The following is an 18,029-nucleotide window of genomic DNA, read 5'->3' as shown; positions in this document are numbered from 1 at the left end:
TATATGGATAACATCTGGAACATCTAGTGAGATACATAGACAGACAAACACATACATAGATAGATAGATAGATAGACAGACAGACAGACAGACAGACAGATAGAAAGATACATAGATAGATAGACAGACAGACAGACAGACAGACAGATGGATAGATAGAAAGATACATAGATAGATAGACAGACAGACAGATAGATGGATAGACAGACAGACAGACAGATACACAGACAGACAGACAGACAGATAGATAGATAGATAGATAGATAGATAGACAGACAGATAGACAGACAGACAGATAAATAGACAGATACATAGACAAACAGATAGATAGACAGACAGACAGAGAGATAGACAGACAGACAGATAGATAGACAGACAGATAGACAGCGCAGACAGATAGACAGCGCAGACAGATAGATAAATAGACAGACAGAAGATAGATAGATAGATAGACAGACAGATAGATAGACAGACAGACAGATAGATAGATAGACAGATACATAGATAAACAGATAGATAGACAGACAGATAGACAGACAGACAGATAGATAGACAGAGAGATAGACAGACAGACAGACAGATAGATAGACAGACAGATAGATAAATAGACAGACAGATAGTTAGATAGATAGACAGACAGACAGATAGACAGATACATAGATAAACAGATAGAGACAGACAGATAGACAGACAGATAGATAGACAGACAGACAGATAAATAAATAGACAGATACATAGACAAACAGATAGACAGACAGACAGACAGACAGACAGATAGATAGATAGATAGATAGATAGATAGATAGATAGAGAGACAGACAGATAGATAGACAGACAGATAGATAGATAGACAGACATAGATAGATAAATAAATAGACAGATACATAGACAAACAGATAGACAGATGGATAGATAGATAGATAGATAGATAGATAGACAGACAGACAGATAGAGAGACAGACAGATAGATAGACAGACAGATAGATAGACAGATACATACATAGACAGATAGACAGATACATAGACAAACAGATAGACAGACAGACAGACACACGGATAGATATGAAAGAAAATGCCACGCGAACAGGAATGAGGCAAAATACACTGAAAACATAAACACAAGTCTTGCATAAATGTTTATTGACATAATTCAGCAACTTAAGTTAGAGTTTCTCACCAAATACAGAATAAATAAACTTCCACACTGAAATGATTGTCTACTGTAAATCAACCTGTTCTTCTAAGCACACTAAATCTGTGTATTTACTGTAAAAGGCCATCAAACATTTCATTACAGGGTTTAAGATGGCCAATATAATTTGAACAGAGGAAGCTGCTGGGTTACTGTAAGATTTCTCATAAACAGTGGTCATTCCTCATAAGACTGGCAATAATTCTAAGCGCTACCACACAAAAAGGTGAATTATTAAAGTCAGCATGTTCTCAGGATCAAACAGAACGTTCTGAAATATAAATGAAGTTAAAGTGCGTCAGGAACAGCAGAGCGATTAAACTGGACTTCCAGTAAAGCGTTTGATATCTGACTCGGGTGATTCCGAGTTATAATTTAAAGGAGGTCAGCGTTTCCACTCTGTGGTGATGAATGACCATCCTATTCTTTTAGCCCTCCTGCAGGCAGAGTGTAGAAGATTGAGAGGGGGGTTATATAATGATAGATGGTCAGATCTGAAATTCTGAAGCTGAGAGGGTTCAAAGGACGTGCAGATGAGAAAACATGAGGCTAGAACATTTTTCTGTCGACAGAGCAGCTGATGTAAATGAGTTTAGCAGCTGGTCATGCTTTACAAAATGATGCTATTAGCTCAGTGTTTTAAATGATGCTGTTTTCATTGTGCATTCTCTGTGCAGACATCACAGAAACAAAGGAAATTACATCATGAACTGGTCAAAGAAAAAGTCCTTGCCAATGGGGGAGTAGTCCACTGACCAATAATATCCAGCCTGTGGGCAGCGTCCTGTGACCACTGAAGAAGGACTAGAGGATGACCAACACAAACTATGCAGCAGCAGATGAGCTGTCATCTCTGACTTTACATCTACAAGGTGGACCGACAAGGTAGGAGTGTCTAATAGAGTGGACAGTGAGTGGACACAGTGTTTAAAAACTCCAGCAGCACTGCTGTGTCTGATCCACTCGTACCAGCGCAACACACACTAACACACCACCACCACGTCAGTGTTACTGCAGTGCTGAGAATGATCCACTGCCAAAATAATACCTGCTCTGTGAGGGTCCATGGGGGTCCTGACCACTGAAGAACAGGGTAACAAAGTATGCAGAGAAACAGATGGACTACAGTCTGTTTTAATGGACTGGTCAGTTGGTGCATGTCAAGCAATTTTAAAATGTTAAAAGAATTTAAGCCCACTGTCTTAATGAGGATATCACTTTTTCACAAACTACTTCCTGTTCAATGCTGCTAATTTTGTGTCGTTAGCAGATACTACTAGCAATAAATAGCAAGAATAATGAAAAAATGTACTTAACACAGAGGCTGGGGGTCTCAGGAGGTCCACACCTGACAACCGTCTGTTTAATTATAGTTTTTGCACACATATATGATAATACAAACAAAAGAAAAGCGCTTTATTGTAAACTCTTATTATAAACGATTGCCCGTCTGTTCTGCCTTTGCAACTAAATGATCTCAGTGCATTTGTGTTTCCTGACCTCTTGTGGCAGTAGGAAGTACTGCATAGCAAGAAAGCTTCAGGGAATGTCACAATATCTGATGTTAAATCTTGTCAGTGTGGAAAAAATCTTGCAACTATAATAACCTTCATTTTTCATGCAGTTACATAAGTTGAAATAACTTTTGATGTCAATTCTGCACATTTGTTCTAGCAGTCATTGTGACCTTACAAGCAAAATAGGTCATATTTGATAGATTAGATATTAGATTGTTATACATTTCACCAACAATTGACCGTTTGCAAAATTCTGACCAGCCCCTCCTCCTTTGGTTACTGCTGCCATGTCAAACTTTGAGGTCAGGCTACCTGGTTGTATCTGTAGCACCCTTTGTATTTATAGAGAAAAAGCATTCTGGAAACCATGTTTACAATAATTACGTCTTTCATCTGGTGGACGTTACAGCCATTGGCTTTAAAGATAACTGAGGAGGTTTGAATGACGCTGCCCCTTCAGATGAGCTAGCGCTAATGCTAACGTTGGAGCTATTCAGTGCAGAGTTAGATGCTGATGAGAACTCGTCTTCTTCTACTCAGCAAACTTTAATGAGATGATACGAATGGCATCATTACATATATAAGCGCATTAATATTTACACGGAATGATGCAATCTCAAATGTGAGGGGTCTACAGTCTCGACCTGCTAGAAAAAAAAGCAAACCCCCATAGACTAGCATGATGTTCACCAGTCAAATCAGGATTTTGTCAGTCGGAATGAAATGTTCTCCAAAAGGGTAATTTTAGAGGAGAAGGAACAAAAATTCTTAACTTTCCATGTAAGTCAGTCAATGTAAACATTTTGTCTAATTTTGGGCTATTTTCTTTTGGTCCGTTCATCATGAAATTTTGATAGAATATAAAGAGCAGCTGACATTTTTAAATTATGTAAATACATTTTTTAAAAAAAGGAGAACGGAAAAAAATTGGATATGAGGTTTTGTTCCAAAAGCAATGATACGCTAATCTGATGGTGACCATGGTGGGTGACCAGCAAAACCAGCACTGGACCAGGTCCAGACCCAAATAATCCAGCACAGACCAGCATGGAACTCATGCTGTTTTTTTTATTTTTTTTTTCAGAAGGGTGTTTAATCTGACTAATTTATCAAGCTAACTATAAACAGCTAAGTTGAGAAAAGCCAGTTAAGGTCGCTAGAAGTTGTTTATCGTCATCATATCAAAATTAGCATTGGCAAGTAAAATAACCTCAATGAACTTTAGTTCATCTTAAAGCTCCAGTCCTCGAGAGCCAAAACACTGCACTCATTAAACACACTGGATTCAGCTCATCAGCTAATTAGCAAGGCCTTTATGAACTAATTTAAGAGCGTCAGATGAGGGTAAACGCTGATCTCTGCAGCACTTTGGCCCGGAAGGTCCCCAGTTTGACATGCCTGCCTTAGAGCCTGTTAATAGTTTTGTCATTGAACTTTTTCAACATTAAGAGTAAAAAAAACAAACCACCCTCCAGATGATCAAGATAATGTGTCCTAATTAAACGTTCCTCAGTAACCTTTAACCTTTAAAACAAAGATTTTTGCTTGATGGTGAATGTGGCTGGCTGAGAGATGGGTCAGTCATTATTTTGCAAACGGTCAGTGCTCTGAGTACTTACTAAAAATGTGCATCTTACAGTAATATCAATAAGAACAAAAAAGGACAGCAAGTTCCTTAATCAATCCACAATTGCTAATTAAAAATAAATTCCTACTCCTACTGAAAGGTGATCAGGTATTCTGGATACGCCTGCACGTCATGAAAGATCACAAATATCGTTGGGTTTTGTTGATTATCAGTGACACTGTCATATAAATCTGTGGCTGTAGAGCTCTTGGCTGGAGGTAAAAGAAGACCAGACTTCCCTGTAGTGAAGTCACCAACCAGCACTCTGGCCAGATACATGTGCTTATGACCTTGTTGGTCAGGCTTGGAGTATCCCCTGGCTGAGTAACTTGGGTCAACAGCAAAATACACACCATTCCCATATGCAGCACCTTCAGACAAAACAAAACAGAAAATAAATAAAAGAAACACATTAAGAAACTTTGAATTTGTAAGTCTGTACAGCTGTTTTATACCATGCGTCCCCAGCATAGCTCCGATTGAAGCCTTGGTGGTTGATCTTGTCGATCTTATCTGAGCCGGTGCCATGGAACAGCCTCCTCTCATTGTTTCTGTGCTTGTTCTTGTCATCTAAGTGATTCTTCTGGATTGTGAAGCTCCTCCACAGAGTGCTGTTCTGGACTCTCTCGATCTAAGAACATCACACAATGCAAACAAATCTAACTTTGTTTTGCTCCATTGATGGCATCAATCAATAGCGAACAATTTTTGCAAGACTGAACAAGCTGGTAAGTCAGTTCACAAAGTGAGAAAAATAACTTTACTGGCAACTTCAGAGCAATTGTCTTTAAAGCTGATGCAATAAGAAGACTTTATCTAAATGAGGGTTGTTTGTGCCAAGGTTTGATTTGAAATAAGAGCAAGTTGCATTTGCTGTGTTCATATTATGTAGAAAACTAAAAATCACAAAAAACAAATACTTTTCTTGTTTTTTTTTGGACAGCAACAAAAATGTTTGATTCCGGTCAGCATATTAACTTGGCCAGCATGCCAGCATCCAAAAAACTGCATATGCTGGTTCTACTGGTGACCAGCACTGCTGCTGACCTACATACCAGCATATAAAAACACAAGATAGTTTAGCTAGTTTTGGTAGTGCTGTTTTTTCTAGCAGACTGGACCACTATTTCTCACTGTAACATTTACTGAAAGTGTTTTGTAACAATGCATTTGCCCTAAAACTTAATCAGATTTTCACACAAGTCCTTATAGTAAGCAAAGAGAACCAAATTAAACAAATGACACAAAAATATTAAACTTGGTCAGGAAAATGATCCAATATTACAGATCTGTTAGTGGCAAAAGTATGTGAACCTGTGCTTTCAGTATCTGGTGCAGCAATAACTGCAACTAAACATTTCCAGTAGCTGTTGATTAGTCCTGCACATCGGCTTAGTGGAATTTTAGCCCCTCCATACAAAACAGCTTCAACTCAGTTATGTTGGTGGGTTTCCTCCCATGAACTGCTGCTTCAAGTCTTTCCACAACATTTACAAACATTAAATTTATTTTTCTTTAACCATTCTTTGGTAGAACGGCTTGTGTACTTAGGGTTGTTGTCTTGCTGTATGACCCACGTTCTCCTGAGTTTCAGATCACGGACAGGTCCTGACATTTTCCTTTAGAATTTGCTGGTATTATTCAGAGTTCATTGTTCCATTAATGACGACAAGCCATCCTGGCCCAGATGCAGAAAAACAGGCCCAAACCATGATACTACCACCACCACGTTTCACAGATGGTATAAGGTTTTGTATGCTGGAATGCAGTGTTTTCCCTTCTCCAAACATAACGCTTCTCATTTAAACCAAAAAAGATCTATTTTGGTTTAATCCATCCACAAAACATTGTTCCATGTGATCTTTATCAAACTGCAGATGGGCAGCAATGTTCTTTTTGGAGAGCAGCGGCTTTTCCTTGTATTCCTGCCATGCACACCATTGTTTAGTGTTCTCCTGATGGTGGACTCACGAACATTAGACACTGTGAGACAGGTCTTTAGTTGCTAGTAGAAGTTACCCTGGGTCCCTTTGTGACCTCGTGGACTATTACACACCTTGCTCTTCGAGTGATCTTTGTTGGCCGACCACTCATAGGGAGCTTAACGGTGGTCTTGAATTTCCTCCATTTGTGCACAGTCTGTCTGACCATGGATTGGTGGAGTCTAAACTCTTTAGAGATGGTTTTGTAACCTTTTCCATCTTGAAGAGCATCAACAGCTCTTCCTCTGAGCTCCTCAGAAATCTCCTTTGATACACATCCACAAACATGTGTTGTGAAGATCAGACTGTGATAGATCCCTGTTCTTTAAATTAAACAACGTGGTCACTTACACCTGATTGCCATCACATCACAATCCTAAAGGTTCACATACTTTTGCCACTCACAGATTTGTAATATCTGATCATTTTCCTCAATAAATAAAAGATCAACGCAAATATTTTTGTTTCATTTGTTTAGTTCTTTTTAATCTACTACTAGGACTTGTGTGAGAATCTATCTCGATAAAGTTTTAGGTCAAATTTATGCATAAATATAGAAAATTATAAAGGGTTCACACACTTTCAAGCACCACTGTATTTAACTAGCTGGATAAGGCAACCCTTACATGTCTGTGTTTAGCTGTGTTTGCTTTGATGTAGCTTAGAAAAACACCAGTTATTTCCTAGAAGTAACTGCTTATGTGGACAAGCATAGAGTGACCCCTCCTTTGCAGTCATCTTACATTAAGGATTTTACTGTTCAGTCCAGTTCTTCTGAACTCATTCTCCACATCTGTGTATTCCTGGCTGCCTTGTTGAATTTGGACCCGCTTAACAAAGCTTCCCGTCATGTCCTCCCAGTGACCGGGCAGAGGCACAGAGGAGTCATCTACAAAAAGACGTACCGGTAAAAGTAATAATCAAGCCAGTCATTAGTCATTATAGATACATGACAAAGATAATAGACAAATGGAGGTAGAAGAATACATATGCTGAAATGAATGATTATAGCCGAAGATTTTGTTCATAAACCATATGAAGCATCTTACCTCTGCGGTCAACTCTCTTCAATTCAATCCTCTCGCTTTTGCCAACAGCAACTCTTTGGGTTAAATCCACCTCAAACTCCTCGTTATTGATCCTGATCTTCAAGCCAGACTGTTTCAGTACAAAAGCCTCCTCCAAGTCATAGTTGGTTAAAATGTCAAAAGGTACCAGTTGATTTGCGCTGTCCAGGTACTGCCACTCTACAAAGCTGGTGACCATGAAGACCTCACGTTTTTGGGCTTCGTTCTTCTCCACTTTGCGGATCATGTCCCGGATGGCGCTCTCCGCCTTGACCACGTCTCGGATCAGGCCCTCCACGATGATGACCAGCTCTGGGCCGTTCTTCTTCAACCGGATGCTGACCGTGAGCTCCCTCTGCAGGTTAGTCAGCATCTTTGCATCCTCTCTGGTGAAATAGTTGATGGAGGGGTCTTGGATGGATGAACTCGTTTGTTCCTTCACAAGGAAGCTGTTGATCAGTTCTCGGGCTTCATTCAGGTCCTGCTGGGTCTCTCCACAAAGCTGAAACACCGCCGGCTCAAACTCCTCACCCACCTTCACAAAGTCTTCATTTGCAGAGGGTTCTAGATTGTCGCCAATGTTCATATTAAGTATTAAAAAAAGAACATGGTAAATTTGACAAAATGTAGTTTTATTTTTAACAATTTAAAATTGCTGAATAATGAGAGAAAAATCTTAAGCAAAGAAAAAGAAGCACACCAACTTACAGTAACTATGACAGGTAACTGCACAAGAGACTCACCAGGAGATGCTGAGGATCTGACAACAGGTGCCTTTTCCTGAATGGCATGTCCTTCTTTCGTGGTAGAACCTGGCCTTTCATCAAACACGACCACAAATCTATGTTCCTTTATCAGCACTAAGAACATGCTTCCATGCTCCTGGAAGTACTTTTTAGCACCTGCTTTCTTAATCGTCAGCCTATCCGTGTGGAGAGCGTCTGCAATCTTCTGAAAGTTCTCTACGGCTGGTTGGACGTGCACACGCTCCCCAGACAGTCGGATCGAGGGTGTTTTTTGGTCAAAATGAACTGTTACCTCATTGGGCTTTACAAATTTCTGCCAAGCAGGTGCCTTTTTCTCGTCTATGAACTTCACCACAGCGCATGATTTGACCTGAATAACTCTTTCAATTCTTGAGCGTGTGTTGATGAATTTCTTCAGGCTCTTGTTGACCTCCAAGACTGGTTGCTGAAAGCCAAACACTACAAGTCTATCCTTCTGTTCTGAGGGTTTTACAATCACCGTTTTCTTGCTGGAGTTGTAGGTTTCACACAGTTGATCGTTGAGAGAGCGCCATTCTGGCTTTTCAAGCACACCCAAGTCCTCTAAAGAGAGGGTACTGGACGCAAGTGCCGTTTGAAGAGCTTTCTCTGCCACAGTCAGTGATCTGTCGGAGCTCCCAGTCAACACAACATCCCCATTTTCAACTGTGCAGACTGCACTGATTCCCTTGGATGTGAACAGATCTCCTGACATCACCTCACAGTCCACTGATCTCAGGAACTCCAGTAACGAAGCATCCATTTTCAGAATCTTCTGTTTCATGTTCAGTTTCCTCTCAAGGACGTGACTTTTGATGTTAATAATTTCCACAGGAAGACCACGCAATGTTAACTGATTGGTGTCTTTTTTGTATGCAAGCTCCAGCTTGGGATATTTAGCTGCAGCTCTGCTTTGAAGTCCTTCCTGCAGAAGCAACGAGAACATGGCAGGGGGCACCTCGAAAGTTTCTGAGATGCCGTTCTTGTCCCTTTCCACCTGATCTGATGCCGTCTCTAAAAGATTTTTCAAAATTGGCGTGAGCAGTTTAATGTCTTGAGCCATTCCAGCCACTGCCAGGACTCCGTCAGACATCCTGACAGAAGCATTGTCTTTCACTACTGACCAGATGTCTTTCTCTACTGCAGACCAAACAGAGGGGATCACTTGATGCTCAAAAACAGCGTAGCTGGAGAGTATTTTTCTAAAGCCATCTGTGGCATTTTTCTTCCAGGTGTCTATTATGTGACTCTTGGTTATACCCTTCTGCTTCAAGAGTGTAAAATGAGGACTAAGCTGTACTTCAGCTTTGTCCATGTTCACGTGGCAGAAAAGTGAGATCATCTCTTGACAGATGGAAGATATCAGCCCCTTCTTATTGAGGAATTCCCTGATAGCAGGATGGATCTTCTCTGTGAAAGGTTTGGGCAGTGCCCATGTTGGTCTGTCTTTGCCATACAAGGCAGTACCCAAAGATATGAAATATGGGTATATATAGACAATTCTGTTAATGATGCATCGTTTTCCCAGGACTTTTTTTACATCTGGAAAAGGAGGATGACAATTATTCTCCAATTTATACAAAACTGGGGGAAGAAATGAAACATAACTTTTGCACAGGCTGCATTTTATGGCACATTTTTATTTTTTCCCCAATTTATGAAATGCAGTGAATTCATAGAAATAGTGAACTAAAATTTGCAGAAAATGCTTTAGGTTCTCTGTGGAAGACATACATACTTTCACTTAAAACTTGTCATAAGTTTAAAACACCCATATGACTGTATATGTTGATCTGAGAATTTACTTCAGGTAATCTCCAAGACAGAAAACACCAATTACTTACCCTCTTCACTGTGAAATGTGACTATGGCAGCCTGCTCTTCTGGAATCATGGTGACTTTCTCCACAGCTCCAATGCACTTTTCAAAGTAAACTTCTAGCAGGTCTGCTGAGATCTCGCCATGTACGTTTTCCACTTTAACACTTCTACGTTTTTCCAGAGCTCGAGCTCTAACACCATACTGCTGGAACTTCTTATGGCTCCGGCTCTCCATGAGAAACTTCTCAGCAACTGGGAAAAGAAAAAAAAAAGCTTAAATGACAGTTTGACAGTTTGATGGGTTCTACTCAGGGCTCAATGATACACAGTTGGCTCAGTTTTGGAGGAGGTTGTCAAGGACATACCTTCGAGGTCATTAAAGATCACAACAGCAATGTTTGATTCTCTTATTAACTCCAGGGTGAACTCCTTTTCAGGAACACCACTGATTTTCTCCAGTAAAAGCACAAGAACATCTTTGGAAAAGCTGTCTGGAAGTTTCTCCAGTGCCACATTATTGGACTGTGGAGGGTCTTCCAAACAATCCTTGAGCGATTCCTCAGCTGGGTCACTCTGAATCCCATCAGGGCTAACTGGAGGCAAAATCAGTGGAAGCAAGATGGCGTCACAGTGGGTTTATCTTTGCAGCCATTATTAAGGATAGAAGAGAAGACTCACCGTTTGGAGGTAGACTGACTGACCCCATGCGTACCTCCTGATCAGTCCATTCTGAAATACTCCCTACAGGTGGAAGTTTGAGACAAAATGATGTAATTTGTTCAACACAAGAGGGAGAAGAAAACGTGAATGACTGTGGTTCTTCCTGAAGTAATGCCACATAATGAGATACATGTGCGAACGACAAACATCAAATAATTGCAAAACGCGAAATGCTCGCTGTGAGAGTTCAAGCACTGCAACCGCTGCTTTCTTTCAATCAGGATTACAGCACCACACTGCTTTGCTGATGCATAGAAACACCAAAATGAGTGTCCAAAAACAAGAGCAAGAGATCATAAAACCAACTGATTTTGACAAGACTCTATAATATTCTGTAGCCTCCTTCTCTCTTTGTTCTAGTTTTTTTTTTTTTATTAGCATTAGCCATTCGCATTATCCATCGGAATATCCATTAGCAACCATCAGCATAAGCCATTAGCATTAACATTACACTAACCTTGCTGTTAGCCTCCCTTCTCCTTTGTTTTCTTTGTTCCTATGTTGCTATTAGCATAGCTTAGCCTAGCATAGCCTAGCCTACCATTGTTTTCTTCTAGGCCTCAGGGTTTAGTTTTCTTTATGCTCTGTTCCTTTCTTGTTATTATCTTTTCACTGCTAACAAATCCTCTGTATAAGTGTCATTAACTCTCCCAGACTTCCCTACTCCAGCCACACGACGTGAACTGCGCCAGTTTCTAGGCATGGCTGGGTACTATAGGGGGTTTTGTAGAAACTTGTCCACTGTTGTTGAGCCTCTTACTAGACTGCTCAGCCCTTCCGTACCATTTCGGTGGTCCTCTGACTGTGAACGTGCATTTCAAAGTGTGAAAGTGCTCTTAAGTGAGGCGCCCGTTCTTGCTGCTCCAGATTTTACAAAGCCATTCCAATTGGAGGTTGATGCCAGTACAGTTGGTGCAGGAGCAGTATTATTGCAAGAGGATGGCTGCGGTGTAGTGCCTCCTGTGTGTTACTTCTCAGGAAAATTGAACAAACATCAACTCAATTATTCTACCATCGAAAAGGAAAATTTAGCACCACATTTTAACTTGATGTGATGTTGGATCAAGCAGTTTGCCTGTCACAGTACATACTGATCACAACCCTTTGGTGTTTTTTTATCCAGGATGTATAATCAAAATCAGCGTTTGATGAGGTGGGCCCTTTTAATGCAGGATTATACGCTGGATATTAAACACAAGAAAGGTGTTCATAATGTGGTGGCAGATGCTTTTTCTCGAGCATAAACATGTTAGAAGCGCCGTTTGTGGTTTATCTTTGATTTTGTGTGTAAGCCACAAACTAACGTTGCTCTCTTTTGGGAGAGCTTTCTCTCTCCCCTTTTACCCAACCAGATCGCTGTGCAGGGTGTGCATCCAATGGGCCAATGTGGACATCGAATGCTTGGCTGTGCTCTTCTCTCCACCAATCCAGATGGTGGACCTTGGCAGATAAAAGGACTCAGCTGAGACTAGTCATGTGTGGGAGCATTTAGTGTGCATGAGACTTATGGTGTTGGCCATAATGGCAAGCTGTGCTACTCTAGCAGTGAAATGTAACCGGTAATGTCAGTCTCCTGTGCTCCCTCTCTAGCTCTCTCTCTCTCTCTCTCTCTCTCTCTCTGTTTTCTCTCCCCCAGCACAATGTGTGGACAGGCAAGTTGGGTGCGCCTATACATATAAATACACAGTAGTGGTTGGATTGTTTAGACACATCAGGTAAGGGGCGAGTGCCACCCGCTGTATTTTGGTGAGGATTAGCCTTGGCTAGGCAGATTAGATTTTGGTTTCTTTGTTTCATTTCTTTGGCACCGTCCTCCGTCCACCTTTGCGGTTGGTTGGGTCACATTAGTCAGTGTTCTTGTATAACCAGTGGCTAATTAACTCCTTTTCTTTTAACCTATACTCATTCTCAGCTCAGCTTATTGTATCATCTCTTTTCCCTTGTAAATATTATTCTTGTATCATACACTTTTGCAAGTGAGAAGCAGTAAAGCATTGACTGAAAACGCTACTACTGTGTCCTTGTGTCCTTCCCTTCCGTCTCCCATCACATGCCATGTTATTTCCTCTCCACCCCTAGCTACATCTGAGGGGAACGTAACACTGGTACTTTTTCCAAATTTTTCTCCCAATGTAGTTGTTTCCGCCAGCCACCGATCTCCTTCATCTAGCCACCAACTGTCGCTAACTGACCACATCTGACTATACATAATACATCTGTGGTCTCAAGAGCTTCTTTGCTAAGTTCTCTGCCAGATTAGAACTGGAGGGGGAATTAAATATAATTACGTCACTAAAGTTGCTTTATATAAAATTAAACAGTTTAAAATAGTTTGTCATTTTCTATAAACAATGCAGATTATTTCCAACAATAAGGTTTTGTTTTTTTGTTTAAGATGTGCAAACAATATCCCACCTGGTTGCTGAAGGTCAACTGCCATAGCACTTCCTGCTCCAGCCTAATACAGAAACATCACAATTGGTCAACTTCATCAACTGTTTCTGATTCATAACACAGCTAACCTTTCAAGCACCACTATATGGAAGGGGTTGTATTTGTTTTAGGGCTATGACTAATGATGACTTGCATAATCGATTAATTGGTTCATTATAGCTTTGATTAAGCTTAGCTTTGGGGCAGTGAGGGCCAAAGTACAGAGAGAAAACTGCTAAACATGAAAAGTTAATAGTTTCTAATCACTCGCCCAGAACTTTCCTTTAATTTTAAAGTAGAAGGATGTATTTTACTAAAAAAAGCAAAGTAAACCGTCCTGTATGTTTCCTTTTTTCTACAGCAAACGGGTTTTGGGCAGCAGGACGCTAACATTACTGCTACTGAGTGCTGATTGGTTGGCGAGCGGAGCAGCTCATTGGATGTTCGTGCTCACAATCGTCATGAACGTACATGAGGCGCCATTTTGAACTTCCATAAACGGTGTTTAAAAGCTCTTAAAAATATAACAGCAGTGTTAAAAGGTTAAAAGGCTGTTCTGTGTTCAGTAAGTGAATGGATTCTTTCATATTAAAAGTTCTCTGACTTGGGCTGGAAAAATGGCGGGAAAAAGACAAAGAAAAAAGACACTGAAACGTCTCAGACAAAGGAAGCTCTCCAAAAATACAACTGATAATAACCAGACAGCAAAACAATTCCTCTATAGTCATACAAGGAAGATGAACTTTTTTTTTGTATTGTTTTTTGTGCTCCTTTTCACTTTTCTGTTATGAGGAGTTTGAATTTCATTTTAACCTTCTGGTATTTTGGGGCAGAGTTTCTTTTCAGCCCTCTTTTTTTCTTTTCTCTTTGTTTTGGACCTGTTTGTGTCTTTTCCTTCCTTTTATTTAACTTTCTTTGGTCATTTTGATTCAGCTAACACACCGGTCACCCCTCTACAAAGGTGCAATGCCAAACTGCTGTTTGCCACGGGCTTAAATGCAGCATGGCCCAGGTGTGCCTGGTTGGTGCTAATCAGCCAACCAGCATGGGCTTCTGGGAATTGGAGTTCCCTGGGCAGGTGGCACTCGCTACTGTCGCCCTCTGCTGGTGGGCAGCAGCACAGAGTGATCACTTACGAGAACAACATATGAACAAATATCACATGGCAGACGAAGTACTATTATGGAGGCAGTTTAATTCTAGAAAACCTATGCATTGTATTTTGCGTAGTCGGTAACACATTCATTCATTCAGCTTCTAAGCCGCTTATCCTCTTGGGTGGTCGGTAACATCATGTAATCAAGTTTGATATAACAGAGCACATAGAAGCAGCCAATATAAACAAAATATAAACACGTGATGCAGTAACTGAACCGCTGATGACCCCAAAATGAATCTCATGGCTTTGTGAAGATGGTTTTGTTCTTGGTTGATTGGTGGACCCATGAAGATCTATTGGCTATGAAGGTACCTCAAAACTACCGCTGAACTGGCAGAGCAATACCGTTTCTTAAAAGTTACAAATAAAACATAAGCAGTTTTGTCCACTTACTGCTCGGCTGGTCTCTGCGGTCTGATTTCCTTCATCACCGGGTTTGAACACCTTCAGTTTCACCAGCTGGTTTTCAATAGTTATGGAGTGATCTCCTTTAGCCAGAACCTGATCTCGAGCTGGAACGAAAAGCAGGAGGTCTTCAATGAAGAGCAGTAGCTAAAGTATTATTACAATTCCAAGTAGGACCAAAAGAATAATCGTTTTTATATCGAAATCTCAATTAGAAAGAGTGCACACACTGCACTGTGAATTTCCTCCATTGTGGAACTAATAAAGGATTATCTTATCTTATCTTATCACCAAAAAATCTTGTTTGCAAGCCCTTTTTCCACGGACACTTGAAACAGAGAAGGTCATGACCTGAGGGCTCCCAAAATTGACTACTTGTTTAGTATTTTGGCAAAATTCCTTCAAGAAAAAAAATCTCAAAATGGGAAACGTTAGATATTTTAACAAGATATAAGATCATTTCACTTGACAAGATACCATTTGTTGCAGTGAAATTTTAGTGGTCCAGTGTGTTTTATCTCTTTATTTAAAGTCTGTAGATGAAAATAGCAAAATAAGGCCTTTTTATACGATATATCATGGTTCTTTTAAGGGCAAAGGTAACTTTGAACAAGTCTGAAAGCAAGTTATATTTCTTTAAAAATCCTGTTCTGTCATAAGAGGGTGAGCTATTATGGAACAAGTGGGTCAACACATTTGAAGCCTTTATTTTGTTGTCTCTACACAGCTCATATAGCACAATAAGGCCTCTTTATACAATATCATGGTGCTTTTAAAGGTCATCACTCTGAGATAGACTGAAACTAAGCTATAATACTTTATAAAGTGCTATTTTTCCATGTTAAAGTGAATTTTAGTCGCTACAATCTGTTACTAACTCTGACATCAATGTACCATCTACTATGTTTGGCTGCATTATAAAATTTCACCATTTGTTGCACATCCTACAGTTCCCTAAGTATAGACATATGATTTTATTGTTGTGATTTATACAATGAATATGACCACTGAATCCACTATTATTATTATTATTATTATTATTATTATTATATTTTTAGTGCAAGTGGTCTAAGAAGGAAACTCAGTGCTGTTTTACAATGATTACATATTCATGAATGAAACTGACTCATCAGTGCCGCCTACAGGCGAAACAGCGTCTCTGCAACAGCACTTAAGGTGGAACGGAAAATTCAAAGAAGAAGCCAACTTCAGTTCAGCTTTAGGGAAACACTGGCGTTGCAATCAGCTGAGAGTCTGTATGAAATACATAATACCGTACATTTTTAATCGACTACTCACTCTGAGCTGATCTGAAGAGAACAGTAGCGGCGCTGCTGTCCTCGGAGAAACTCACCACACAGTCTCCACCCTGAGACTTCTTCCTGCTCTGAAAGTAAATCTGGAGTTTGGCAGTGAGGGTCCTGGTGGAGGCTGACGGCCAGCGACCCTCCACAGCCTCCACACTGATGGGGTGAAGATATTCCTCCATTTCTCCTCTCTCAGTTCTGAAACTGAGGAGGAGCCGCTCAGCCCTGATCAGCCTGTGCTGAGTGAACTGCGGCAGGTTTTAAGGTGGAACGGATTCCAAGTTCAGTCTCGTCGCTCAGTTCCGGATCCGTTTCACTTTGGTTTCGTTTAGCAGGAATGAGCCTGGAGTTAAACCATACACTTAACTTAAAGGGGAACCCCAACCATTTTTCAAAAATTCTACAGGAACCACAACACAACAGAAGATGTGAAGGATGTGAATTACACTACCCGGAACGCCACAACTAACGTTAGCCATGAAACACTGACCCCTTTTCGGCCCAGTTCCTGTTAGCCGAGCGTCACGCAGCTGGTCCAAGGCTGGCAGCCCGTGTCAGTTCTGACGCTTTGCCCAAGTACACTGGCCTAAATCCGGATGGCAGATTTGTACAGACTCTGCCATAACTGGGCTGGAAACATCCCAAAATCACTGATTTCATTTTGTTTCCTTTACTACTGTATACACACAAACACACACACACAGACACACACACATACAAACATATGTGTGTGTGTGTATATATATATATATATATATATATATATATATATATATATATATATATATACACACACATAATAAACTTTGATACATATTAAATGAACATTGATATATATTGAATGAACCTTGATATATAATATTTTAATATATAATATTTCCTGTTTGGACATATATATATATATACACTTCTGGGCAAAAAAAATGGGCTCATGTATAATAGTTTTTACTGATAGTTTTGTGGATTTGGCTGGTCAGAGTCCGGATATTACAGTGGTTGAGACCCAACAAACTGCAAATAAAAGCTGAGGACACAGACACTACATTTCCTAAACACACTGAGCCTTAACATCTAGCAGCAGAACTTCAAAATCTGTCCTGAAAGTAGTCAGTGCAGTTCTTTCTAAACGGCAGTAATCTGATCTCTCTGTACTGCCGCATACGAGTTGTAAGGGATGTACTGTTTTGTCCAATAAGAAAATCATTACAGTGATCAACTCTGCTTGTAACAAATGCATGAACAAGTTTCTCTGCGTCGCTCTGAGATAGAAAAGGCCAAACTTCAACGATATTTCTCAAATGATAAAAAGCTACTTTAGTGACTGTGTTTACATGGAAATTAAAACAGAACTCAGAGTCTAAGATCACACACAGGTTTCCTACTTCAGGTTTAGTATATGAAGCTAAAGAACTGAGCTTCTCATAAAGCAGCTTTCTCTGAGTTTTAGTACTGAGGATCACTATTTCAGTTTGTTCATCATTTAGTTGTAGAAAATTTTGTTCGATCCACTGAAAAACATCTGACACAACAGAGTCTTGATTACTAAAAGGAATAGAAATGTATAATTGTGTCATAAGCATAGCTATAAAAATTGATATGATATTTCCTAATGATTTCACCTAGAGGTAACATGTACTAAGAGAAAAGTAAAGTCCCTAAAACTGAACCCTGTGGGACTCCACAAGAACTGTTTCATTTTGATGAATGATTTCCCATTGAAACCATGAACTTTCTATTTAACGAAATATGATTTAAACTCTTCTAAAACTGTCTGAGAGGCCTACCCAGAATTCAAAACTGTGGATTAGAATCTTGTGATTAACAGTCTCAAAAGCTACACTAAGATCCAATAAGACCAGAACAGAAGGATGTTGTGCATCAGTGCTGAGCCTGAGGTCATTCACAACATGAACCCATGTTGTCTCAGTACTATGGTTAGCACAAAACTTGTTATCAGCATTTAATTGTTTGAAAACAAGCTTTTCTAAGACTTTACTTAAAAAAAGAAAGGTTTGAAATTGGTCTAAAATTTCCAA

At 40.0% G+C, this 18,029-nt stretch overlaps 1 protein-coding gene and 1 long non-coding RNA gene across 2 annotated transcripts; both read right to left on the bottom strand.

Moving 5' to 3' along the window:
- Positions 1-2,310: 2,310 nt before the first annotated feature.
- LOC118824471 (protein mono-ADP-ribosyltransferase PARP14-like) lies at positions 2,311-16,477 on the bottom strand. The gene is given in 12 exon segments (XM_036594644.1): positions 2,311-4,707; positions 4,792-4,801; positions 4,803-4,967; positions 7,062-7,207; positions 7,368-7,949; positions 8,129-9,691; positions 9,994-10,221; positions 10,335-10,562; positions 10,648-10,710; positions 13,105-13,147; positions 14,675-14,793; positions 15,986-16,477. Coding segments are annotated over 12 exon segments (3,618 nt in total). The 5' UTR covers positions 16,176-16,477; the 3' UTR covers positions 2,311-4,426.
- On the bottom strand, positions 11,050-13,097 carry LOC118824472. The gene is made up of 2 exons (XR_005008612.1): positions 12,786-13,097; positions 11,050-11,543 (listed from the first exon to the last, which is right to left on the bottom strand). It is a non-coding gene; the product is annotated as an uncharacterized LOC118824472 (long non-coding RNA).
- Positions 16,478-18,029: the final 1,552 nt, after the last annotated feature.

The sequence above is a fragment of the Colossoma macropomum genome, unplaced genomic scaffold, assembly GCF_904425465.1.
Source record: "Colossoma macropomum unplaced genomic scaffold, Colossoma_macropomum, whole genome shotgun sequence".
Taxonomy (NCBI): Eukaryota; Metazoa; Chordata; class Actinopteri; order Characiformes; family Serrasalmidae; genus Colossoma; species Colossoma macropomum.
This window is presented reverse-complemented; position numbering and strand designations above follow the sequence as displayed.